Here is a 27405-nt window from a genome sequence, read left to right as displayed (position 1 = left end):
GGGCTAGGCTGTGTCTGAGCTGCCAAAGTGCTGGTGGAGAGAGGCTACTTATCAAGTTTCTCTCATCATTTTTAGATCAAATCTTTTCTTGTGTTTAATGGCAGTAGCGGCCATGGGCAAGAGGCCGCCTTTAAGCATGAATTAATAGGTGCTCTGGATGCACCTGCAAGCTGCTCCTGGACAGTACACTGCTGCTCACACGTGGGGGAAGTGGAGGATCAGCTCCAGCACTCCCCTGGCTGCCAGTGGGCGATCGGCTCCGTGGAAGCCAGGTGAGCGGCAAAACTGACTCCCCGCCACAGCATGCTGGGTGGCATGCTGCTGCTTGGAACAGCTTGCAAGTGTGTCCAGAGCAGACGTAAGCACCGACTAATCTATGCTTAAAGGTGCCTCTTGCTGCTCCCACCACCCCGGGGGTGCCTGTACCAGCTGCTACTGGTTTATATGATGATATGGAGACTCTGTATCTTTCCCTGTCAAATGGATGACCATGCATCAGGACGGGGGAAGGGCAAGGATTTTAAGCTAAAAAGGGACCAAAGGGAAGAGGGTTAATAGCCTTTCTTCAAGCACCCACCTACTCAGAAATGGTTTGAGGCTGCTTTGAGTTTTGAGAGAGAGAAGAAGAATGGAACTACATGTGATGTATAGTTTGCACTTCTGATTTGTGGAAATAAGCAAACAAGGAAAAGTTGGTCAAATCACTGGTATATTCATTCACCTTGGTGGCAAATGAACTAAAAATTGCCCAAACTTGGCACTCTCACTCCCAGTGTGCTCCCACCAACGACAATCCAGCCCTCGATATTTTCAGTATGGTACTCACCCGCTTCACCATGGACTTCACCATCTCCAGCAGCAGAATTGCTGCCTCTGGACACAACCCAGCTCTGAGTACAGCCTCTGTATGGTGGTTCTGCAACAGCCACTGGAACACTGAGTCCAGATCTGTCTAAAGAGTGGCATAATGTGAATCTATAGAAGGACTGCCTTCCATGTCCAGAAGCATCAGTCATGTACTCCACCAAACACTCAGGATGTCTCTGCTGCTCCTGTTAAAGCACTTAAGTTTATGGTCCCCAGAATAGGACTACTATCTCCTCTTCCTGTTCCTTTCCCCCTCTACAGCAAAATATCCCTAAAAGTGAAATTTTCACTGGGAGATAAAATCTTCATCGTTCCCTCCAAATAGGACTCTGGGAACAGCAGACACTCTGGGAAGACCAGACACAGCTAAGAAGGTGAGCAAGACTTTCTAAACATCTAGCCTTTTCCCCTTCAAACAAACTAACAGGAAGAGGGGAGTTTTGCAGGGGCTGTTTCTCTTTAAGGGGTAGGTCTCTCTTTAAGGGGTAGGTGTGTGTGTGTGTGTGTGTGTGTGTGTGTGTGTGTGTGTGTGTGTGTGACTTGTTAGGGTTACTTGTTAGGGTTAAGATATCACAGGGCTAGGAGTTCTTAGGGTTACCAAACTCCAGTGTTTACTTAGTGGCTGCCTGGAGGGGGTAGAGTCAGTTAGGGCTGGGAGAGGCCCCACATTCCTTTCCTTTGACTCACATCCTGTGAGACAGTTGGAAGGCTACTCTACATATGAGGTGAAGGCCCGAGAGCATAGTGAACAGAGCACAGCCAGCAGGGATAGCAAACAGGACGTAGGAGTTTTTGCAGGAATTTAGCGGGAAGTGTGCGGGGGAGCCTGGAACAAGCCCCTGCGATAACAAGGAGCACAAGGAGCCTGGTGGAGAAGAGAACGTAAGTACATATCCCTCCCTCGTATCCCTCATATTCTTGGGAAAGGCTGTTTGGGCAGTTAAATAGTTGATCATTACAGCTGAGACCTATCCTAATAAACTATTTAATAAATGGACAATAAGCTCCCTAAATACTGTAAACAGCCAACAAAAACAGTATGAAGATAGAAGGTCAGCAGGGGAAAGGGCACTTCCCAGTGTATTGCACAGAGTGCCACATGTATGACTATTTGCCCCATGGGCAGAAGTCATGGGTGTGTGCTCGGTGCAAGGAGCTCCTGGCTCTCAGGGAACAAATCTGTTCCATTGAGACCAAGGTGGCGCATCTGGAGAAGCTCAGAGAGCTTCAGAGGCATGTGGACGAGACCTTCAGGGATGTGATAGAGGCATCCCACTCCAGGGCTCGTAGCTCCTCTGCTGTCAGGGAGAATGAAGGTCATGGGCAAGGAGGACATCGGTCTGAGGAAGAGGGAAATGCTCCTTTAGAAGGGACCCCTTCCATGGATGATGAGCCCATATCCTCTCGCACAGGGGATATTCCTCTGGGGGGTGGGGGGCTCCTTGTAGTTGGTGATTCGATCATTAGAGGGATAGAGAGATGGGTTTGTGACCCGCGTGTTGACCGCACGGTGACTTGCCTGCCTGGTGCAAAGGTTGCGGACATTACGCAGCATCTAGACAGGCTCCTAGGCAGTGCTGGGGAGGAGACAGCTGTCGTGGTGCACGTCTGCACCAACGATGTGGGGAAATGCAGTCGGGTGGTCCTGGAAGCCAAATTTAGGCTGATAGGTAGCATTTTGAAGTCCAGGACCCCCAAGGTAGCATTCTCAGAAATTCTATCTGTTCCACGCGCAAGTACAGTGAGACAGGCAGAGCTGAGGGGTTTCAATGCGTGGATGAGATGTTGGTGCCGGGAGGAGGGGTTTAGATTTGTTAGGCACTGGGACACATTTTGGGGCAAGCAAGTCCTGTACAAAAGGGACGGGTTGCACTTGAACCAAGATGGAACCAGACTGCTGGTGCTTAAAATCAAAAAGGTTGCAGAGCAGCTTTTAAAATGACACCTGGGGAACAGCTGATGGGAGCTGGGCAGTATCCCATTTGGCAAAAGCCATCCTTTAAAGTGTGAGGGTGCAAAGAATTCAGATAAAACAGAAGGGGACAGAGCCAGGGGCATATCTAGGGTGGGGCAGGCAGGGCACGTGCCCCGGGCGCCACTTGCAGGGGGGCGCCATTTTGTAAAATTAAAAAATTTAAAAAATTGGCTCCTGAAAACAAAATGGCCACCGTGCATGCTCAAATGGCCTCTGTGAGGCCCTAGGTCATGCCAGGCCTTGCAGAAGCCATTTGAGCATGTGCTGTGGCCATTTTGTTTTCAGTAGCCTTTTTAAAAAAAAAGATTATTTTTAAAAATGGCCACTGTATATGCTCAAATGGTCCTGCGAGGCCCTAGAGGCCAGTGGGGGTAAGGGGAACCTTTGCAGACCCCCCCCCCACAGCCTTTAGGGAGCCCCCCAAAGGAGCTACAGGTTAAGAAAAATAAAAACAATTAATATCATATAAGACACTGTACACATATTCAGATTGGCACTATGTACAGAGAACCAGGGCTTGTGAATACTGAGCTGAAGCTTATGAGCTAGATTGTATTCATTTGCTCTTACTTTGCTTCTTGTGATAAGTGAGTTAAATGTGATCTCCTAATAATATGGCTATTAATGGTGAGTTTGTCTTTGAATCAGTGTGAAATCCTTAGTATTAAGGCCACTGGGAGTTTCTTGCTCTCTTTCTCTCATTTTAACTGTCTTTCTGAAAGACTAGAATATATTCCAAGCAGTGACACAGTTTACTCTGCATATCCTTTAATTATTTTCAGAGTATCTGGGAAAAGTCAAATTCTCCATTTATTTTTAAAACTTATATAATGGTGATGCTACAATGCATAGTAGAGAATTAGACAGGCACTTCTGTTTAGTTTTCCAAGTACACCTCCACATAGTATTTGGGTATTTCATGAGCCCCAGCATACTGAAATTTGTAGTTTCCCAGCATTTTTTGGTCTGGCTACGTCCACTGCTAAATAGTTTTTGAAATATTAAAAGATTAACGAGCTTGACTTGTATTTTTGAGCTGATATTATGGTAAAGTTATCTGAAAGATGGGTGTCAGATGCTTGGACAGGGGGCGCAATTTCAGTGTTTGCCCTAGGCGCTATTTTCCCTAGGTATGCCTCTGGACAGAGCAAAACCGCATAAAGAGCAGACGGGAGCCTGTGCCAGCAGGTCAAAGAGTCAAAAGAATAGCATACATCAGGGGAGAGATTCAGTGTATAGGTGCTTATATGCCAATGCCAGAAGCTTCCAAGCCAAGATGGGTGAGCTGGAGTGCTTGGTTGCTAATGCAGAAATAGATATAGTGGGCATAACAGAAACATGGTGGAACAGTGAGAACCAGTGGGGCACTGTTATCCCTGGGTATAAACTCTATAGAAAGGACAGGGAGGGGCGCCTTGGAGGAGGGGTAGCACTGTATGTTAAAGAGGGGATAGAATCTAACAAGCTAGAAAACCTAGGTGGACTGGAGTCCTCCACAGAAACCCTGTGGGTGACTATACAAGGCCGGAAAGGGAACGTGCTACTGGGGACGTCCTATTGCCCTCCTGATCAATATGGGAGTTGCAGCAGGAAATCAGGGAGGCGTCTAGGAGAGGCTGGGCTGTAATTATGGGTGATTTCAGTGACCCACACATAGACTGGGGAAATTCACAGTCAGGTCAGGACAAAGAGGTCAAATTTCTAGATACACTAAATGACTGTGCCCTAGAACAGTTGGTCATGGAACCAACCAGGGAGAAGGCGACCTTGGATCTAATTCTGAGTGACACCAAGGAGCTGCTACATGATGTCAGTGTCATCAACCCTTTAGGGAACAGTGACCACAGTGCCATCAAATTCAGCATACATGCGGGGAGAGAATCACCAAGGAAGTCTAACACAGACATTTTCAATTTCAGAAGAGGAAACTTCTCCAAAATGAGGAGAATGGTGAAAAGAAAGCTGAGGGGGAAAATCAGGAGAGTCACTTCGCTCCAGAGTGCATGGAGTTTACTCAAAACCACAATACTAGAAGCCCAGTTAGACTGTATACCCAAAAGTAGGAAAGATACCACTAAGTCCAGGAGGATGCCAGCATGTCTAATGGGTACCATCAAGGAAGCCATAAAAGGGAAGAAGACTTCCTTCTGAAATTGGAAGGCCTGTCCAAATGAAGAGAACAGAAAGGAACACAAACACTGGCAAAAGAAATGAAAGGTGACAATAAGGGAGGCAAAAAGAGAGTTTGAGGAACATTTAGCCAAAAGTATCAAGGAGGATAACAAAAATTTCTTTAAGTACATCAGAAGCAGGAAACCTGCCAGGGAGGCAGTTGGACCATTAGACAATGAGGGAGTAAAAGGGATTATTAAGGAGGATATGGAGGTTGCAGAGAAGCTGAATGAGTTCTTTGCATCTATCTTCATGGCAGAGGATACTGAGCATATACCTGTTCCTGAACCAGGCTTTTTAGGGATGGAGGCTAGAGAGCTGAGTCAGATAGAAGTGACAAGGGATGATGTTCTATACTGTCTGGAAAAACTGAAAGCTAACAAATCACCAGGGCCGGATGGCATCCATCCAAGAGTCCTCAAAGAACTCAAATGTGAAAATGCCAACCTCCTTGCTAAAATATATAACTTATCCCTGAAATCAGGCTCTGTACCAGAGAACTGGAAAGTGGCCAATGTAACACCAATTTTCAAAAAGGGATCCAGGCGCAATCCGAGAAATTACAGGCCGGTTAGCCTAACGTCCGTTCCAGGCAAATTCATGGAAAGCATCCTCAAGGATAAAATTGTAAAGCACCTAGAAGAACAGGCCCTGCTGGGAGTGAGCCAGCATGGCTTCTGCAAAGGTAAATCTTGCTTCACAAACCTTTTGGAGTTCTTTGAGAGTGTCAACGAGTGTGTGGATGAAGGTGATCCAGTTGACATAGTCTACCTGGACTTTCAAAAAGCTTTTGACAAAGTTCCTCATCAAAGACTCCTGAGGAAACTTAGCGGTCATGGGATAAGGGGACAAGTACATGTGTGGATTGCTAACTGGTTGAAAGACAGGAAACAGAGGGTAGGTATAAATGGAGAGTTTTCACAATGGAGGAAAGTAAGAAGTGGGGTCCCCCAGGGATCTGTACTGGGACCGGTGCTTTTTAATTTATTCATAAATGATCTAGAAGAAGGGGTAAGCAGCGATGTGGCCAAATTTGCAGATGATACCAAACTCTTCCGGGTAGTGAAATCCAAAACGGATTGTGAGCAGCTCCAAACGGATCTCTCCCAACTGGGGGAGTGGGCAACAAAATGGCAAATGCAGTTCAATGTTAGCAAGTGTAAAGTGGTGCACATTGGGACGAAAAACCCCAACTTCAAATATATGCTGATGGGATCCGAGCTGTCGGTGACTGACCAGGAGAGGGACCTTGGGGTCATGGTGGACAGCTCGTTGAAAGTGTTGACTCAATGTGCGGCAGCTGTGAAAAAGGCCAATACCATGCTAGGGATCATTAGGAAGGGGATTGAAAATAAAACGGCTAACATTATAATGCCCTTTTACAAAACTATGGTGCGACCACACTTGGAGTACTGCGTACAATTCTGGTCACCACATCTTAAAAAGGATATTGTTGAACTGGAGAAGGTACAGAAAAGGGCAACCAAGATGATCAGGGGCCTAGAGCACCTTTCTTATGAGACAAGACTACAACACCTGGGGCTTTTTCTTTTAGAAAAAAGGCTATTGCGGGGAGACATGATAGAGGTCTATAAAACCATGCATGGTGTGGAGAAAGTGGAGAGAGAGAAATTCTTTTCCCTCTCACACAACACTAGAACCAGGGGTCACTCCATGAAATTGATTGCCAGGAGGTCTACGACCAACAAATGGAAGCACTTTTTCACACAACGTGTGATCCACTTGTGGAACTCTCTGCCACAGGATGTGGTGACAGCCAACAACCTGGATGGCTTTAAGAGGGGTTTGGATAACTTAATGGAGGAGAGGTCTATCAATGGCTACTAGTCAGAGGGCTACAGGCCACCTCCAGCCTCAAAGGCAGGATGCCTCTGTGTACCAGTTGCAGGGGAGTAATGGCAGGAGAGAGGGCACGCCCTCAACTCCTGTCTGTGGCTTACAGCGGCATCTGGTGGGCCACTGTGCAAAACAGGATGCTGGACTAGATGGGCCTTGGGCCTGATCCAGCAAGGCTGTTCTTATGTTCTTATGACTGCAAAGTGGTCTTTATCTTGCTTTTGAGCAAAGATCTGCAATAGTTTTACCCAAATTTGGGAAATTAATAAACTGGATAAGCAGACCCTTCCAATGGGTATTTTGCAAATAGAACATTCATTAACAATATGATAGTGCGTGCTTACAATCCATCAGCTGAGCAATGGCTGGGCAGGAAAGCACCATATAATTGGTTCCTTCTACATATTTCCTGGATCAAAACTTTACTGAAGCTGTATGGGAAGTGTAGATGATCTATTTATTATTCCTCAAAGCATGACTTAGCTTATAAAATAAAATGCAATAAAACAAGTCAGCCTTAATTGTTTTTTTAAAACAGGTTCACAAAACTTTGGTCCAGCCTGACTAATCTTCTGAAATCAGTAAGATTAGCAGTCTACAGTAATAACTGACCACATTCCTTTGTAGATGTTACAGTGAGACCCCTCCACTTCACTGCTTTTAAAGAGTTTACCTTGATATCATCTGGTGGCTCAGACACTGGGGTGGCCAGAAACAGTCCTGACAGAAGGAAGTAGATCTCAGGAACATGAGTACAATTGCTCAGGAATGTCTTCAGCTCCACAAATCCAGACAGCAGGTATGGACTGTATTCAGATATCCGAGTGTGGCTTTCTAAATTGTCTAAACCAAAGAACAAAACACACACACACCCCAACACACAAGCTGCTTAGAAATGACTCACAAAATTTGAATCAGGCAAATTAAAAAATGAATCCTGCAGTAAGAAGGCAAGAATAAGCTGTGCATTGTAGCCTCTTCCTTCATGATCTCCAATGAAAGGTTAAACAGCTATCTGTCAAGGATGCTTTTGATGAAGGCGATCCTGTCTTGGGGCAAGAGTTAAATGAGATGATAAGCAGGGGCCTTCCATCACCATGATTGCCATATTCTGCTCTATTATATATGATAACAGAAGTTTACTGGGTGGGCCTATGTTAGATACATCTCTCAGTCTAACTGAACTCAAAAGGTTGTGCTGAAGATAAAATTGTTTATCACCCTGGGCCCCTTGGAAGATCAGGATATGGGATAACATACAATGTATGATAAATAAATAAATACATGAAATAGGTCATATCAGTGTCACACAAGTAACCTCATAATCATACAATTATTTAGTCTGCTGATCAGAATATGTCAGCTATTGTTTCTGGTGTAGGACTCTAAGATGTCAATATTGTGAGGGATAATGTGACATAGCATCCATTACCAGTGCACATCCCAAAACTTCAGCTCCACATCATGCTTTCCAGTTCTGTTAGAGGATTTGGACCATAACAACACAGTCATGTGCATGCCAACCCAGAAGTAAGTTCTATTAAGTTTTAATTTAATTTATGTATTTATTTTTTTCTATTCCGCCCTTCCAAAAATGGCTCAGGGCAGTTTACACAGAGAATGAATGAATGAATGAATGAATGAATATACTTATTATAAACAAACAAACAAACTTATTCTGTTGAATAAGTTCAACAGAACTAACTTCCATACATGTGAATAAATGACCGCAGCCTAAAAGCAGCAGCAATAGACAGATGTGCAAGTGCCTGCCTTGTGTTTTCACAGTAATTTCCAGAGAGGAACTTGCACAGGGACATGTGTAAACCTCAGGTGCACATCTTAAATTGGGACTCCCTGCCAGCCAAGCTCTAGCACCTTACCTCCTGTGCCACCAAGGTGGTATGTCTGCTGAAGAAATTACAGGTTCAACTGGGCTTGGAAAACATGCCATCTAGACAGCATAACAAGGCCCCAGGTGACTTTGCTTCTGGTCAGGTGCTCTAGTGAGCCAATGAAGTACCACCTGAACCTATAAAGACTCCGCATCTGCTCTTCATTTTAAGCAATTTGCTTCCTAGAGAGATGGTTCCGCCAGGGTAAGCTCCTGCTGCCCCCGTTTCCCAGACTCTGACCCTGGATCTCAGCCTTTGGCTCTGCTCTGATGGTTCATTTCATCCTGCCCTTTGGACCCTGCCCTTTGTATGTAGCATTTCGATCCACTGCAAACCCCCATCACATTCCAAAACCCTGTTTGGAAGCTAGATGTGTTTAGGACATACCCATCAAAATATTCAGCCCCACTGAACTGTTTTCAAGCCAGAGGCCAGCCATCATTCCCTCTTTGAATTTGTGCAGGAGTGTACGATTGTGCAGGAAGTGGAGAAGCAACCTGACTGCCAGTACAACAGTGGCTGGATGCATGTGGCCTTGGGTGAACATCAAGAACCAGTCAGGTCCCAGGGCCTGGAACACCTCTTCCTGCATCCTGTGTGGGGAACACTTAGGTTAAAATATACCACAAACAGATATGAATTGTAATGTTAAATGACCAAAGATCAAACTTCATGTTACATTAAGCACATCATCAGCGCTGACATGCTTAATTTTTCTATACTAAGCAGGAGCTGAAGGAGACCTGGTCTGAATTGGGACCTTGATGTGGGGGAGGGGTCTTTAACCCTTTCCTCCTCACCATAGTCTTGATCAAGATTGCCCATCCCCATAGCTTATGGGAGAAAAAACCCTGTTGGTGCCAACAGAGTCAGGATCACAATCTGAATCAGACTGTAGTGAAGACAAAGGATTAATCCCTTCCCCCTTACATTGTGGTCCCAGTCCCCATGAATTTTACTTCGTACAGAAAAGTTAGAACATCACCTAATGACATCCTTAACAAAATGTGTTGTTTGGCTTTAAGAGTTCCCACATCTGCTGACACTTCAGGGCATTGGAAATCTATAATGCATCCATATTTTTGTAGCTTCACAAATGTCTCTGGGACTAATTTCTAGTGATTATCCCTCTGATTTCAATGGAACCAACTTCTAGTGTGTCTAAGTGTTTTACCAACTTGAAGGTTCAGTGAGAGTTAAGTTCAAATGTCACAGGGTACTGCACATTCAACCTACTTGGCAAAGTTTATGATAGCTATGGAAATTAGAATCAAGATTCAGTCCTAGATGAAGAAGAACTTGAGGAAGATCCATACCCAACCTACTTACTCAGAAGACAGATGAAGTTTGTCTGAATGCAATACATCTAAAAGCATTTTCAACAACTGGTTTCGGAGCCAGATCATTTTTCCAGATGTTTGGCCTAAGGCTAAAAAGAAGATAGAAAAGAGATACACATGAAGTTTGCTACTGATAAACAACCTTGCTTAATATCATTTGTGCATGCGTGATGGCAAAGAAGCAAGAATGACACCTAGGAACTAATTCACAAGGGCTGAATACTACAACTAAGAGCTTTTTCTGTTGTCTTAAAGCAATCCCCTGAACTACACATCATGTTAAAGTTTAAATATGTTGTCTGGCCTTGGATGCTTGGTTTTTCCAAGCAAAATAGCAGCTATGGAGGAAGGGAAGAATCAGGATCGGTTGTGTGTGTGTGTGTGTGTGTGTGTGTGTGTGTGTGTGTGTATTTAACCCTTTCCCTCCACTACAGTGCCAATCCAGACACTCACCAAAGCTGCTATTTTGCCCAGGAACAAAGCTCCTATTTATACCAATGTTCATTTCCAGTAGAAACATCGACTATGGAGGACAGGTAGGATCCAGGCTTTGGCAGACCTTGGGATCTTGGCAGAGGGGGGAAGTGTTAAAGCCCCCACCATTACAGTTAAGAAAAAAAAGTCTTAATAGTAAGAGCAATGAAACTACTTATATTGGAGATTAGAAAGTTCTCCCACATTGGAGGTCTTCAAGCAGAGGTTGGAGAGCTATCCATTCAGGGTATTTCAATTTCCTACACTGAGCAGAGTGTTGAAATAGATTATATACAAGAGCCACTCCAACTCTAGGATTCCCCCCATGTTTTGGTCCCAATCTTGATCACCATTCTCCACAGCTGCTATTTCTCTTAGGATGAACAGGCAACAAAGGCCAAGCACACACTTAATATAATGCTTGGTACTTAGGAGCTATCTTCACATTACTTTCTGTGGAAGCTACTTTAAATAGGAACATAGGAAGCTGCCATATACTGAGTCAAACTATAGGTCCATCTTGCTCAGTATTGTCTACACAGACTGGCAGCAGCTTCTCCAAGGTTGCAGGCAGGAATCTCTCAGCCCTATCTAGGAAATGCCAGGGAAGGAACTTGGAGCCTAGATGCTCTTCCCAGAGTGGCTCCATCCCTTAGGGGAATATCTTACAGAGCTCACACTTCTAGTCTCCCTTTCATATGCAGCCAGGGCAGATCCTGCTTAGCTTAAGGGCACAAGTCATGCTTCCTACCACAAGACCAGCTCTCTTCCCTGCTACCACAAGACCAGCTCTCTTCCCGATAATCTTCATGGCACTGCTACAACACTTTAGTGCAGTGGTACATCACACCGGTCTTCCGTCTAGCATTGAGCATTTCCACATGAGCAGCTTCCCTTTCTGATGGCAGCTAGCACTGGTGTGGGAATGCTCCATGTAACAAGGAAGAAAGAAAGGCTAGACTATGCGACACATTACAGTAAAACTGTGGAAAGAAAGGAACTATGACTATAAAGGCATACTCATCACACACAAAATATACATGTGCATCGTGTACAGAAGGCATGACAGGATGCTGTGGGAGGGGCCACAGCTCAGTGGCAAAACATATATTTTGCATGTAGAATGCACCCTATAGCACTGTGGTCCCAGAGGCACACTAACCCTTGGTCCTCAGGGACCCGGTCTGGTCCTCCAAGGTCCAGGAGGGCCCTCCAAATGACTGGGGGGGGGCCTTGGCAGCCACCCTGTGCCTGTCCCACCAAACCTCCATTCCCCCCCCCAACTCCCCCCCTTTGTCACAGGGTGCTGCACATATGTTGGCAATCTCTAAACTGTGCAGGCACGCCTCGCACTTTGTTAAAGACACTGGAACGGACACGGCCAGCATCCCTCCAGTCTTTCCGCTGCTGGGGGAGGAGGGGAGGAGAATGACTGCTCCGCTCCCCCCTCTACAGGCACCCCTTGGCCGCAGCAAGGAAAACAAGTTGTTTCAAAACCTGGAAGTTTGGTGAAACCCAAAGGAGGTTTCAGGGGCCCTCATGTGCGGGGGGGCTCGTAGCTGGGGGAGCTGGGCAGTCCGGGCACCCAAATCATCTTCGTGCATCCCTGTGTGGTGGTCCTGCAGCCACCACAGCAGCAGCTACCATGGTCAACGTCACCTGCTGCTATTAACAATTACACCATGAGCTTCCAATCTGATGAGCTCTTCCCCATGCCACTATGGAGCCAGAAACTCAGTGAGTGAACAACCCTTGCACCTTGTTGCTGGGTGCCAGATCTTGTGTATCAGCCTTCAGGGCTGTGCATGGATTCCTAAAACCTGTGGCCTGTCTAGCAAGTAACAGCTCATCAGCCTTCAGGGCTATGCATTAATTTCTGAAACCACTGGCCTGTCTAGCAAGTGACTAGGAAACAATGCAGTTCAAAATGCAAACAATGCATTTTGAATACTACTGCTACTGAGGTACTGAAGATTGCCTGGCACACTGAGAACAGCATCTGGCTAGGGTTGTACATTTTGTTTTTGGCCCGAATCCGAAACACCCCCATTTTGTTCTTTGTTCAAAATCAGCCAATCCAAAACACCCCAGTTATGTTCTTTGTTCAAAATTGCAAAATCCGAATCCGAAACGTTTTGGATTTTAAAAAATGGCCCCAGGGAAAAACTAGTGGGGTGGGGGTGGGGGTGCCCAATGGGTGGAAACTACCACCCAAATTTCAGAGGAATTTGGCAAAGGGCTGATTTTTGGTGAATTTTTGAAGTATAGGATTTTTCCCATAGGGAAGAATGGAGGTTTCAGCAAAAGTATAGCTTCATGTTGGGGGGAAAGGGGTGTCCCAGAGCAGAGTAGGGTGGGTGGTAGTGCCCAGTGGGGGCAAGGAAGCTGCCAGAATTATTTCAAAGGAATTGGGCAGAGGGCTGATTTTTAAAGATGTAATGGAGTTTGCGCTAGGGATGTGCCAAAAATTTCGGGCACAGAACGATCTGTGCCCGAAACGAACAATTTTGGGTGATTCAGGGCCGAACCGAATCACCCCCGCTGTCCCCCGATATTTTTCAGGCACGAGCCGAATCACCCGAATTTTGGACCCGAAAAATTCGGGTGATTCGGTTCATGGCTGATTTTGGGCGATTTTTTTAAAGTTTTAGTGACTTTGGGGCAGTTCGGGGGCATAGCATGGGATCTGGACAAAAGGAGTGGGGTGGGGTGGTAGTGCCTAATGGGTGCAGGCTACCACCCCAATTTCAGGGGGATTGGGCAAAGGGCTGATTTTTGGGAAATTTCTGAAATTTTCATGTCTTTGGGGCATATTGGGGCATATTGGGGCAGAAAGTGGGGCCTGGGGCAGAATAGTTGGGTGGGGTGGTAGTGCCTAATGGGTGGAGGCTACCACCCCAATTTCAGGGGGTTTGGACAAAGGGGTGATTTTTTGAGAATTTTTGAAGTTTTAGTGACTTTGGGGCAGTTTGGGGGCAGAAAGTGGATCTGCCCCAAAATAGTGGGGTGGGGTGGTAGTGCCTAATGGGTGGAGGCTACCACCCCAATTTCAGGGGGTTTGGACAAAGGGGGGATTTTTTGAGAATTTTTGAAGTTTTAGTGACTTTGGGGCAGTTTGGGGGCAGAAAGTGGATCTGCCCCAAAGGAGTGGGGTGGGCTGGTAGATAGTGTCTAATGGGTGGAGGCTACCACCCATCCCCAATTTAAGAGTGATTGGGCAGGGGGTGAATTTTGGTGAATTTATTTTTATGAGGTTTGTCTTCATAAGGTGAAGTGTGCTAAATTGATTACTTCCTCATATTATTCATAGTAAAGGAAAGTGTGAAAAAGTGAAAGTGGGGTCATGAGAGTTGTTTAATTGAAAAAAAATCTCATTTGCTATGATAGAATGAGAATTCACAGAGGTGGCCTGTTTTTTGCACGAAACGTTTTGTATCCGAAACGAAACGCACATCCCTACATCTGGCTACAGTCAGGGTCCCTCTGCAGTGTGCACCCAATGTTCTGAGCGAGAGCAAGAAGAGTATTGATTCTCCCAAGGTGAGTTTCGTACTAGTGTTGCGGAGATGTCATTAGGCAGAACTCGGGTAAAGATCATGACGGGATTTGCAGATGTCATCCATCCACTCTGTACCACTTACAAGGAAATGCATACTTAGATGCACATCTTCATCCATGTTCTGCTTCCATTAGTCAAACTTAACTATGTACAACTAGAGTGGATCAGGGTAAAAATCTTGCTGCATAGTGGGCAATGAAGCTGCCAGTGTAGCATGGCAAGGCAGGGATTGTGCAACAGGGATAAATTGCTTCTCCTTTCCCTCTTCAACAGCTGCCCAGTTTGGGAAACTGTTCAAAGGCAATGAACAGGCACAATAAATGCATACAAGAGTGGAAGGTTATTTTTTTTAATATGAACATTTTTTTGTGCACAGCGCGCGCGCACACACACACACACACACATGCATGCGCACACACACACACCTCCCCAAATGGCAATTTCAATCCTCTTTGAAAGAGAATTCCATGAAAAATCAGCACAGCACTACTCCTTACCATCTGCCTGGAATTCTGGGACATCAAGGCAGGTTTGATTTTCATCCACAGAGCAGGGTTGTAAAGTATAAACCAAGAACAAGCCAATCCTTTCAAATAAAAGAAAATAAAAGAAAGAAAATAAAAGAAAAAGTTCAGTTGTTGCCAGTTCTGGGTACAAGCATGACAACAGCCAGCACTTCTCTTAAGACAAGTTCCAATAGCTGTTTTAAGAGATAATGAATAGATGATAGGGTCTTCACTAAAGAGTCCTTTAAAGTGGCACCTATCTTAATTCTACATACTAAGAATTTTGTGTACTTATAAATCTGCTATATGAAGGTTAGACGTCTCAACCTTCTGACCTTCAGATTGCAGTACTTTCGTATATGAAAAGTAAAGCAGAGGCCTGCATCAAGAGCGGAATTAGCACAATGCAGAATTAGTACAGCCACTTCTCCCCAACGCCTCACACTCTTCACTGCAATTCCCAGAGCTGCCCGAAAAGCTTTTCCTGGGGGTCAGGGGCCCTCAGTAATAGTATAGGATACCATACAGGGAGACCCTAGAAATTGCTCAAAGACACTTTCTGCTAGCATAGCTTCCATTAGTAGAAAGTGCCTCCACAATGTTTGGTCTCTTAACTCATGGTAAATCCTTGGTTTGGGGACCGCAGGGAGGAAGGTGGGAAAGGAAGAACTGCTTCTGCTAATAATACCAGGGCTGGACTGTGCATTAGGTAGGCCTAGGCAGTCACTGAGGGCACCACAGTTTGGGGGTGCACATACAGGCACTGTTACCCTGTTCCCTTCAGTAAATAGCTGCCACAGATCCCAGTGGCTGCTGGGGAAGGGAGACAGTGAGGAAGCAGAGGTGGTAATGAGGAAGCAGATTTTATACTTCTAAAAATTCAGAAAATGTCCTACCACTGCCCCCTGCCATGCTGTCCCACTCCACGCAGAGTCCTCCTGGCCATACAACCCGCCCCTGCCATTCAGCTGGGAGCCAGCCCAATTAAAAGGTTTGAGGGGCCAGCTGAGTAAAAAAAAATTGCCGGAGAGATAGTTCAAATGGCCACTGTGCGTGTACCAGCTGAGTGGTGGGGGCAGGATGAGTGGTGGGCGTGGACTCCATGCAGAGCTATGCAGCAAGGTGGGGTGGTAGCAGCAGGACATCTTCTGAATTGGTAAAGGTATGATCTGCTTCCTCCAGATTATATGCCTGTCCCCAGCCAGCACAGCCACCAAGTATGACTTTGCCACCCCCACACCCTTATTCAGTTAAAGTTATATCCTGTGTGGGACAGGGGGGCACCGAAGTCATACTTTGCCTAGGGTGTCAAAAGCCTTAGTGCCAGCCCTGTTCCCAACAACTCACAGAACAGTGCAGGAAGGTATGAATCACTGCCCTGCCTAGACTAGCCAAGACCACTGAGTGATTCTCTCTGTGTTCCTGCACAGTGCCATAAGGAGCTGGGAAGATAGGAGTGTTCCTCAGTTGCTGCGGCAACACAGCGACATGCTCCCTTCCCCATGCCTCCCAACACAATGGGTGAACTTGGCTAACTATGTGGTTCCCAACCACATTAGTGAAAGAAATCCCATCTTCACAGTCAACAAGAAGGCCAGAGAAGCTAGGGCTGACGTTTCAGCTCAACTGTATATATGGTTGCTGCCCCCAAATGCATTATGCTAGATTAATGGTGTTACCAAAGGATATCTTTGATGCTGAAGTGGCCCTGTAGCAAGAGGGAGAGTACTGCGCAGATCTTGCTAACTCGGGAGCATGTGACTTCAGGGTCACTGAAGAGAAGAAAAAGCCTGGGTATCACCTGCACTTGATGAGCAAGCTTCACATTCCAGCTCCCATCTCTGTAAACAACAAAAGGATTGTTAGAAGCCTTTCCTGAGAACATGCCCCCCCCACTGCATTTCTCCTACATTATTCTTTACTTTTGCACCTTTGACATGTGAGAACACACACATCAAAACATTGCCAGACAAATCAAATGTTAACCATGGACATTGTCATAATCTTCCGTCCTGCTCTTCACTGCCCTCCCAGCTCCCCCACTGCCCTTCTCTAGTATCTGCCTTGGCTTAGAACAGGGTTTCTTAACCTTGGCCCCCCAGATGTTGATGGACTACAACTCCCATCATCCCCAGACATGTTCATTGTGGCTGAGGATGATGGGAGTTATAGTCCATCAACATCTGGGGGCCCAAGGTTAAGAAACCCTGGCTTAGATAGTTCAAACCAAACCAAATTATTCTTTGAAGACATATATTGGTGGAAATAAAGTTTTTTTAAAGTTAAGTAACAGAGATTATCAGGGCCCCAGAAGATACTTTTGAAATAAAGAAACAGAGTTCACAGCCACAGAACTCTCAACTTCTCAGCAAATAAATACACGCCGACTGGAGAAAAGCTTCATAGAAACCATCAACACTTCTGCAGTGTTTTTGCTTATATTATACACAAAAGGCCTGCTCATAACTACTATCAAGGTCTTGTACCCTCATGTTGTTTGCATGTTGTTTGAACTCACAAAAATCCCTCCAACCCAAGTTGTTCAAAGCAGGGTGGCCTAGCTTTTGTAACCTGCTCTTAACCAAAGTAGGAGGCAAGCCTACCTTGCACTACTGGTTGTGTGGATCCATCTACCTTTTCTAGAAGCTACTGGGAACTAACTGGCCTGGAAACAATAGAGAGCTGTGGCTACAGGAACTGTCATCCATGAATGTGCCACTCTGCAAAGTACACTCTATAATCCTGTACTTGCAGCTGCTTCAGCTGGGCTGGACCCACCTCCTGTCTCTTCATGGCCAATAAGAGAGCACCTGCTGATGTAATGAGGCTTTCCAGTCTACTGGCAGCACAAAACATGCTAGGCAAGTTTTCTGGTCCATTGGAGGATTCGCTAGACTTCTAGCTCCCAATTTCAGCAATGGAGGCCTCACCTGGCTTAATCGTGTGTTTGCTGGATTTGGTGACACAGACAGAGGTTCTGATCATCTGTGGCTACTGTGATATTTGTTGTAAACTGCCCAGAGACTTGCATTTTGGGTGGTAAACAAACATGTCAAATAAATAAATAAATAAATAAATAAATAAATAAATAAATAAATAAATAAATAAATAAGAGCTCTATAACCCCACAATCCATCCCCATATGGATGTATGAAAGGCCCTACTGGTGTTAATTCTCTAAAATGGGAGCAGCTGATTTCATTCTATCATTTTTCTAACCGGCAGGATCCAGACTAAGCTAGTCATGACTAAGCATCATTGAAAGAAATAAGACAAGTTTATCTTGACTGATTTAAGACACATACATTTCAATGGGATACAACTTAGTCTGGATTCTGCCCCAAATGTTTACATGTACAAAACAAGAACACATAGTGGGATCTCTTGACAGTTATGGAATAACTAATCAGTGTTGCATGATTTTGAATAGACACTTCTACTTAAAATGCCTTAAATGTTCTTCAATGCAAACCTGGGAGTCAGTGGCAGTTCTCATCAACCCTAAGTGCAACTCATTAATTGTTTATAAGGCCTGTAAGAAGCCTTAGCCAAAGCTAAATACTCTGCACAGCCCTTCTGGCACCATGCAGAACACACACACACACACACACACACACACACACACACACACACACACAGAGAGAGCTGTGTTTTGCTAACTCTAGTGGGATCTTTGCAGGGATCCTCAACGTTGGGCCCCCAGATGTTCTTGGACTTCAGCTCCCAGCATCCTCAGCTGCAGTGGCCTTTGGCTGGGGATTCTGGGAGTTAAAGTCCAAGAACATCTGGGGGCCCAACGTTGAGGATCCCTGTAAAAGGGACATTGAGCCCTCTCAAGTCCCAGCACCATCTTGGAAGCTCACTGTCATGCTCTGGTCCACAGGTGGTGATCTGGTGTCAAGGTCACACACACTTAATCAAAGACATAGGCTTAATCAAACAGTGCCATAGGTCATAGCCAGGAGTCAACAGAGTGAGTCACACAGTGGCAAGCAAGGAGCATAGTCAGACAGAGCCAAGGATCTGAAGCCAGGCATCACTATGAGGGCTGTACAGGAGCAAGCAAAGAGCACAGTCAAACAAAGCTGTGGGTTAGAAGCCAGGAGCCAGTACATGGTCACACAGGGTAATCCAAGAGTGTAGTCAATGAAGAAACCAGAAGTCAGAAGTCAGCTAGGAATATCAGACAAAGCAGCTTTGCAACAAAGTTGCTTCAGCAACTGCTCAGTGCAGAATAAGCTTTTATACAGCCCTGCTCCTAGATATAGCCAGCGTTTGTTGCCATTTAATGGAGCCACACCCTATTTTGTAACTGCAGGCTCTGACATCAAGGAGGTGAATCTTCAACCACTGGAGGCGAGTCCAGGGCATCCTCTAAGTCAGAGGACATGTGGGCAGGGGAGGATCCTCTGGGCAAGGTACAGGCACTGGTTATTTTAGATCAGGTGTCTCTTTGGGTTCTTCATCCCCAGAGCTCTTGTTGCTCAGTCCAGACTCTGCTGGTGATACAAACTGGGTTCCTGGACAGGGCCTCAGGGCTGGGTTGTGCAGCTGTTTCCTGGGGACCTAGAGTCCATAGTTACATTTCATCCTCAGAACACTCAAGGTCTGACCCCGACGGGTGTAGCGACACTTTCGGGTCCATGAATCACATGGAGCAATGGAAGATGTAGGCCTTTCCAGCACTTTCTCCATGTAGCTCTAGAATTAGGGTTGTGCGTCCCCCCCCCCATTTTGTTTTTGGCCTAAATCTGAAACACCCCCATTTTGTTCTTTGTTTGAAATAAGCCAATCCGAAACACCCCAATTTTGTTCTTTGTTCGAAATGGCAAAATCTGAATACAAAATGTTTTGGATTTTTTAAAATGGCCCCAAGGCAAAACTAGTGGATGAGGGTGATAGTGCCCAGTGGGTGGAAGCTACCACCCAAATTTCAGAGGAATTGGGCAAAGGGCTGATTTTTGGTGAATTTTTGAAGTTTAAGACTTTTCCCATAGGGAATAATGGAGGCTTCAGCAAAAATATAGCTTCACATCAGGGGGAAAGAGCAGAGCAGAGTAGGGTGGTGGGTGGTAGTGCCCAGTGGGGGCAAGGAAGCTGCCAGAATTATTTCAAAGGAATTGGGCAGAGGGCTGATTTTTAAAGGTTTAATGGAGTCTACACAGCTTTAAAGTTCTTCCCCATAGGGAATTATGGAGGTTTCAGCAGCCTCATAACTGCACTTGGGAGGCACCGGGGTGGTCCACAGAGAATGGTGGTGTAGAGCACATAGGGTGCCACTTACCCACATGGGTTGCTAACCCATGGGGTACTGGATTCTGTTGTTTCTGAGATGTTTAGAGTGTAGATTCTCTGGTAGCATATGCAAGTGGGTTCATGGTTTGTCACTGAAAATCTCATATGCTACCAGAGAATCTACACTCAGAACACCTCAGAAACAACAGAGCCCAGCACCCCATGGGTTAGCAACCCATGGGGGTGGTTGGCACCCTGTGTGCACTACACCACCACTCACTCCCGGCCACCCCAGTGCCCCCCAGGTGGAGTTATGGGTCTGCTGATACCTCCATTATTCCCTAGGGGGGGAAACCTTAAAGATGTGTAAACGTCAACAATTCCTAAGAAACCATCCCTTTGCCCTATCCCTTTGGAATCTGGGTTGTGGCAGGCACCCCTTGGGGTACTGCCACCCAACTCACTGTTTTGCCCCTCAGGCCCCCTTTCTGCCCCAAATCTGCCCCAAAGACATGTCAACTTCAGAAATTCTTTAAAAATCAGCCTTTTTCCCAATTCCCTTGGAATCTGGTTGGCAGCAGGCACCCATTGGGGCACTACCACCTGATGCACTCTTCTGCCCCCAAAGCCCCTTTTCTGCCCTAAATCCACCCTAAATAACATCAACATCACACATCATCAACAACAGCAGAGTTTTGTAAAGAACCAGGCAGATTTCCAAAGGTCATGCACATCCACATCCCCCCGCCCCCAGAAATGCAATTGATCTACACACAACAGTGTGAAACAACAACAGTGAAATGCACACTGCCCCACGCAGTGTGCACACTGCCCCACTGGCCAATGAGAGTAAATTGTACCCTTATATTTCCATAAGAGGCTATTGCCAGCAGATCAGCCCATGCTTTCGCTGGCCAATCTGCAGGCTGGAAGGGCCAGAAATTCAAACAGATGTCAAAACCCAAAATGGAGACTGAAGGAGGAAGACTTTTCACGATTGCAAAATGGAGTTCCAAAACCGCCAAAACAACAAAACGTTTTGTATCCGAAACAGGGACGTTTTGTTTTGGCTACAAAATTTTCTGTTTTGAGCATTGGGTATTTTGTTTTGGCTACTGTTTTGGGCACAAAACATTTTGTCTCCAAAACAAAGCGCACACCCCATTCTAGAATAAAGCGCTGGGAAGGACTACATTTCCTAGCAGTCTTTGTGTTACAAGATGACACTGGGACTCATGAGGGCCCTTGTTTTTCTTAAAGCCCCTGCCCCAAGTGCTGGGCAAAGTACGGCATTGCATGGAGAACAATGAGAAATGGATCTTACACTGAAGGTTTTTCTTTTTCTTTTCTCTTTTACCAAAGTGGCCCCAGCATGAAAAATAGTAACCGTCCATCTAGTCCAGCATTCTTTCCATGAATTGTAGTGACCAGCAACCACTAGGCAATTCATTGGAAACTCGACAGTTGTTCCTTTTGAGGACTGTGGTCTGCTTTCAACCTATTGCTATATTGAAAATTGAAACATGAATAGAATTGGCCTCCCCTTTTACTCTATTTATAATGAATTCAAACAAAATGTTGCGACTGCATCATTGATCCCACTACATGTCTGTACCTTGAGGACTGCAGGATTTCTGTAAGGTGTGCAAAGAGAGGAAAGTCCAGATTTTCAGGTGTGTGACACCAAAGCTGAAAGTATAAGGGAAACAAAGTAATCAGAAATCTTTCGTGGTATATTTAGGTGCATAGTTTAAAGCACACACGTTAACCACCTCTGTGGGGAAAGAAACATAAATTAAGCTTAAACTTCTGTGGCAGAACCCTTGTGTACAAAGCTTCCAAAGCATATGTAGATGATAATTCCCATGGTATTTGCCTTTTATTGTTAAAAAGAGCTTCCCAGAATTGGGGCTGTCTTCCTTTTCATCTGGAGTTTTACAAATAAGTTGGATTATAGAAAGTAAACATTTTTTCCTATCTGGGGACAAACCAGGGACAATCTCCGGCCAGCAGCCCCTACCCACTTGCAAATTGGGGCATGCACATCAATGTCAGATGCATGGGCCTGGCCAGTATTGGCAACAGGGCACTCAACCCCATTTCTCTCCAGGCAGCACTGCCTTCCAGCCTGGCTGGGAGCTCTTTTCAAAACTGCTGGCAGGAGGCGGAGCACCTTGTCCCCACCCCCCCATACCTGATGTTGATGCAGGAGGCATGGCCATTACTTGGAAGAGGATCTGTTCAGATCTTCTCCAATCCTCCCCAGTCAGCGCTTTGTTCCAGCTCTGACTGGGAGTGAGGCAGAGAAAGAAGTCCCCAGTCAGCCAGCCAGCACTGCAACAAAGCATTGGCTGGGCAGGAAAGTGGTGTACCTTGTGCTCCCAGCTGGCAAATGCTTCATTTGCTGGCTGGGTGTGGGATGGGGCAAAGGCTCTGTGTGTGTGCCTTGATGGCCCCCCAAACCACGGCAGTCCAGGGATACTCACCCCCCTTGCTCCATTGTCCACATGTCCATTTGCTATGTAAACATAGTTAAGTGATTTATTTCATTATTTGTTTGTTTGTTTATTTAAAATATTTCTACACCACCCAAAACTTGTGTCTCTGGGTGGTTTACAATTAAAATCATTTAAAATGTTAAATCAATTAATTAAATTCATTTAAAAGTTTAAAAAGATTTAAAACCTAGTATTAAAATTATTATTATTATTAAATCTAATTAAAAGCCTGGGTGAATAAATGTGTCTTCAGTGCCTTTTAAAAAGCTGCCAGAGATGGGGAGGCTCTTATTTCAACAGGGAATGCATTCCAAAGTCCAGGGGCAGCAACGGAGAAGGCCTGTTCCCGAGTAGCCGCCAGACAAGTTGGCGGCAGCTGTAGGTGAACCTCTCCAGATGATCTTAGCAGGCGGTGGGGCTAATGGGGAAAAAGAAGTTATCTTAAATACCCAGAGCCTAAGCTGTTTAGGTCTTTATAGATAATGACCAGAACCTTGTATTTTGACTGGAAATGTATCAGCAGCCAGTGCAATTCCTTCAACACAGGAGTAATATGATCTTTCCTAGATGACCCAGAGACCAACCTGGCTGCCATGTTCTGAACCAACTGCAGTTTCTGGACTATGTACAAAGGCAGCCCAACATAGAGTGCATTGCCGTAATCCAGACTAGAGGTTATCAGCAGATGTACCACTGTTTTGAGGTTGTTCATCTCAAGAAACAGATGCAGGTGGCGTATCAGCCGGAGCTGATAAAAAGCACCTCTGGGACACAAGGGAGAGATTCGGATCCAGAAGCACCCCCAGACTGCATACCTGTTCCTTCTGGGGGAGCATGACCCCATCCAGAACTGGCAAATCGAAATAGTCTCCCGGGTTCTGACCCCACACAATAAGTACCTCCATCTTATCTGTATTCAGCCTCAATGTGTTATCCCTCATCCAGCCCATTACTGCCTCCCGACAGGCATTTAGAAAGATTATGCCTTCTCTTGATGATGTTGACATGGAGAAATAGATTTGGGTGTCATCAGCATATTGATAACACCCTGCACCAAATCCCCTGATGATTTCTCCCAGTGGTTTCATGTAGATGTTAAACAACAGAGACAATACGGAGCCTTGAGGAACACCATATGAAAGTTCAGATTTTGAAGAACAACAGTCTCCAAGAGACACCATCTGGAATCTGCCGTGAGGTATCAGCGGAACCACTGCAAAGCAGTGCCTTCCACCCCCAATCCCCTCAGATGTTCTAGAAGTATACTTTGGACAATATTATCAAAAGCCACTGAGAGATCCAAAAGGACCAACAGAGTCACACTTTCTCTGTCAATTCCCAATCGGAGATCATCCATCAGGCCGACCAAGGCAGTCTCCACCCCATAGCCTGCCCAAAAGCCAGATTGAAATGGGTCTAGATAATCCGTTTCCTCCAAGACTGCCTGGAGCTGGGAGGCCACCACCTTCTCAATCACCTTGCCCAATCCTGGAAGGCTGGAGACACGGCTGTAATTGTTTAACTCTGAGGGACCCAAGGCAGGCTTCTTCAGAAGCAGTCTAATGATTGCCTCCTTAAGACAAGGAGGCATCCTGCCCAGATAGTATAAGCCATGACGGGAAAGGATCAAGAGGACAGGTGGTAGGCCGCACCATTCCAAGCAATTTGTCCATATCCTCAGGAGTTACGAACTGAAACTGATCCAGGGCCATCACATAAGAGGAGCTGCTGGACACCTCAGCATCAGATTCTGTAACAATTGTAGAGTTTGAATCCAAGTCAGCCCAAACATGAGATATTTTATCCACAAAGGACTCATTAAAAACATCACCCCGAGTAATGGTTGGTTCTAAGTACTGATTCAAGGGGAAGGGGGCGCACATTAGCCCCTTCATGACCCTGAACAACTCCACCAGATGTGAACTTGCAGACGTTATATGGGAAGAAAAGAATTGCTTCTTTGCTGCACGTGTTGCCTGAGCATAGATCTTCAAATGCTCTCTATGTAATAATCTGTTGGATTCGTGTTGACTCTTCCTCCACTTGCGCTCTAGTCATCTATCTCACCGCTTCAGCCCCCATAGTTCTTCCATATACCAAGGGGCCAGTTTCAAAGTGGGTGGGAGAGGACGCTTAGGAGCAATCATGTACACTGCCCTGGTGAGCTGATTATTCCAATTCTCCACCAGAGTGTTGATAGAGTCACTAGCAGAGCCAACACTAAATCCCTCCAAAGCTTCTTTGAAAACTATTTGATCCAGTAAGCTTCTCGAGTGGACCATCCTAATGGGCTCCCCGGCCCCTGCAGAAGTGGGACGTAGTCGTGAGTCCAACCATAACCAGATGGTGGTCTGCCCATGATAAAGGGCGATTCTAGGTGAAATCTAGGTAGAATTCTAGGTCGATTCTAGGTAGAATCTTACGATTCTAGGGTATCTAATTTCCCTTGTTTCCATCCCCCACGTACTTACTGCATTTTGGCTGCTGCTAAACAATGGCTTCACTCCTCTGCATTCTAGCAGCTGCTTTAATTTATTGCAGGAACATGAGCTGCTGACAGAATGGACCTCAAGATGTAGATAGTCCATGCCAATTTTCAGAGAGTATGAACAAATCAAACAGATTTTATAATGATTCAGAATATCCAACTGTTACAATGGAAGAAAAATGAAACTACAGTAGCTGGGTGACTCTGGGCCAGTCACATCTCTCTCAGCCTAACCTACTTCACAGGGTTGTTGTGAAAGATAAACTCAAGTATGTAGTACACTCTGGGCTCCTTGGAGGAAGAGCAGGATAGAAATGTAAATAATAATAATTATAATTACTGTATAAAGAATGATTGTCCCCTCACCCCACCTTTAGCTATATAGGAACCCCACATATATATAATTTCTCTATATACAGAGGGAAAAGCTCATAAATAATAAGTGCATTTGTCATTTTTACCTCAAAGTTGCAGACAATATGTTGGAAGGCCTCCAAATTCTTGACAGTGAAGGAATCCAAGCTGGTCTCAACAATGCCGCCAATAGAAAAGACGAGTTGCAGAATTCTACCATTTAGCAAGTGGCTCTTTTTTTTCAGCAGGTATGCCAGGATCTGCATAGGATGTTATTCATTTAGGAGCTCTCAGAGGACTGTGTAGGACACAGTCCGCTCCCCACTGCCAAACCTTGAAGCCTATTTTTCCCCATTACTAAATTAACCATCAACATCTGATTTTTTACATACACATTCTCATATGCTCCAAATGTCTCTCTTTAGCCAGGGCAGCCCTGATTTTCTGTGTCTTGTGCTAGGGGAATCCCTGTCCTAGCAATGTCCGGCTTCTCATCATTTTAATTATAAATTAAGCCTGCTGGTCAGTGATCTTTAGATTGCTTAAGGTAGCCTAGGTCACACACAAACACACACACACGAAAGTTCAACCCCCTGATTGGCTGTTCCAGGCCAGGAATGTCCTTCTGCTAAGCTTTCATTGGCCACCTGCACAATTGCACTAATGATCTCTGAAGACTTACAGTTCATGGCAAGAAAATAATTCAATTTGAAAAACTAAGTGGGAAAGACTGATGGTGAGTCTCTCTCCAGGGTGTTTTCTGGACTATGAGATTTGCAACAGTTAAAGCGTTGCAAAGTGTGATGGAATAGTGCAACGGTTTAAAACTGTTGTTTAATGCTTCATTGTAGGCTGGTGGCCATTCATATTTTCCATCCATTGCAACATGTTTTCATGGCAGGAGTGTCCATATTCTCATTGAAATGCATTTATCTGCCCCTCCTCTTGCTGTATTTGGGCCAATGAAGTCACGGGGTGTGTGTGCTCAGCTGCCTTGTGCTAATCTGCCGGCAAGGTGAAGCGCCATTCCAAAACAATGTATTTCATCATCGCAGCCTTGCACAAGCAATTCTGTCAATTAAAAAAAAATCATTGGCAAAGGCCATAATAATAGGAGAGGGAGGCAGAGGGGAGACGACCAGTGAGGGCAAGCAATCTGAAGATGCAGACGGGGGGAAGGGGCAGTGCTTTCGAATTTCAGCCTAGCTGAATCTGAGAACCAAGCCTAGTAACCTCAAAGCTGCCGGTGGGGACTGCAGCCAGCCTTCCAGGCACACAGGGGAGAGGTGGCTGGGCTCGGCTCCCCTCACCTGCCTTCCTGGCTCTGGCTGTCCCATCTTACTACCGCTGACTGGGCTGGGTGGCGCTCCATCTCTGTCTGGCAGCGGCGGCAGAGCAGCAAGTGATTGGGAGTGGGAGGGACGGAGGGTGCGATCAGCTTGCTGCCGGGTGGATGCCCGGGCTGGATCAGCAAACCGGCTGGGAAGGAGCTTCCTGCCACTCTGAATGCCCTGATCCCCATCTGGGAATGCAGCGCTTGCTCTGCCACGACCTCACTTAAGGTCTGCTAAGGGGGGGGGGGGGAATCTGCCATCCTGCCTAGCCCAGCCCAGCATGCCACTAGCTCTTTCAGTCTCTGCCTGCCCCAAGTGCAAGAAGCAAGAGAAATTTTAAAAAATCATTTTACATGAGCAGCAATGGGCGGAATGGGACTGTAAAAATCATTGCACTGTTATTTGAACTATCCACACCACAAAGCACTGCAATGTGCAAAAAATGGGGCAAGCCTCCTAAAAATGGAAAAATACAGCTACTTTCCTGGAACACATTTATAGTATTGTGGGGTTGCAACGCAGCAATAAAATCTGAAACAGGGCATGGGAAATATGAACGACACCATGCAAACAGCGCAGCGAGTGTGATGTCAAAAAACTGGCAATACAGAGGGGCACTTATGGGACACATTGTGAATCTGTGGCAGCATGTAATCCAGAAAATGCCCATTAGCTCATGGAATGGGGAACAACAGCATATTGTTCATACCCCATACTAATCAGGCTTTAGCTGTTTTATAGAATTATCCCTTCCCTCTGGTTTCACCATGAAAAACAGGTTGCTCACCTGTAACTATTGATTAGTTACAGGTGAGATCCATCAATATCATAAGAATGGGTAATGCACCTGC

At 45.7% G+C, this 27405-nt stretch overlaps 1 protein-coding gene across 1 annotated transcript in view; it reads right to left on the bottom strand.

Annotated features, from left to right (window-relative positions):
- The window catches only part of LOC128350960 (WD repeat- and FYVE domain-containing protein 4-like), a 286030-nt gene that overhangs the window by 188942 nt on the left and 69683 nt on the right, over positions 1–27405 (bottom strand). Inside the window, exons 13-20 of the mRNA XM_053309906.1 lie at positions 25328–25480; positions 21496–21569; positions 16325–16486; positions 14637–14725; positions 10096–10195; positions 9154–9359; positions 7545–7714; positions 827–952 (exon numbers count right to left, since the gene is read on the bottom strand). Coding sequence (XP_053165881.1) covers positions 827–952; positions 7545–7714; positions 9154–9359; positions 10096–10195; positions 14637–14725; positions 16325–16486; positions 21496–21569; positions 25328–25480 — 1080 coding nt within the window. The remainder of the gene's footprint in view (positions 1–826; positions 953–7544; positions 7715–9153; positions 9360–10095; positions 10196–14636; positions 14726–16324; positions 16487–21495; positions 21570–25327; positions 25481–27405) is intronic.

Source organism: Hemicordylus capensis, chromosome 3, assembly GCF_027244095.1.
Source record: "Hemicordylus capensis ecotype Gifberg chromosome 3, rHemCap1.1.pri, whole genome shotgun sequence".
Lineage (NCBI taxonomy): Eukaryota > Metazoa > Chordata > Lepidosauria > Squamata > Cordylidae > Hemicordylus > Hemicordylus capensis.
The sequence above is the reverse complement of the archived record's forward strand: the minus strand, read 5'-3'. Positions and strand labels throughout refer to the sequence as shown.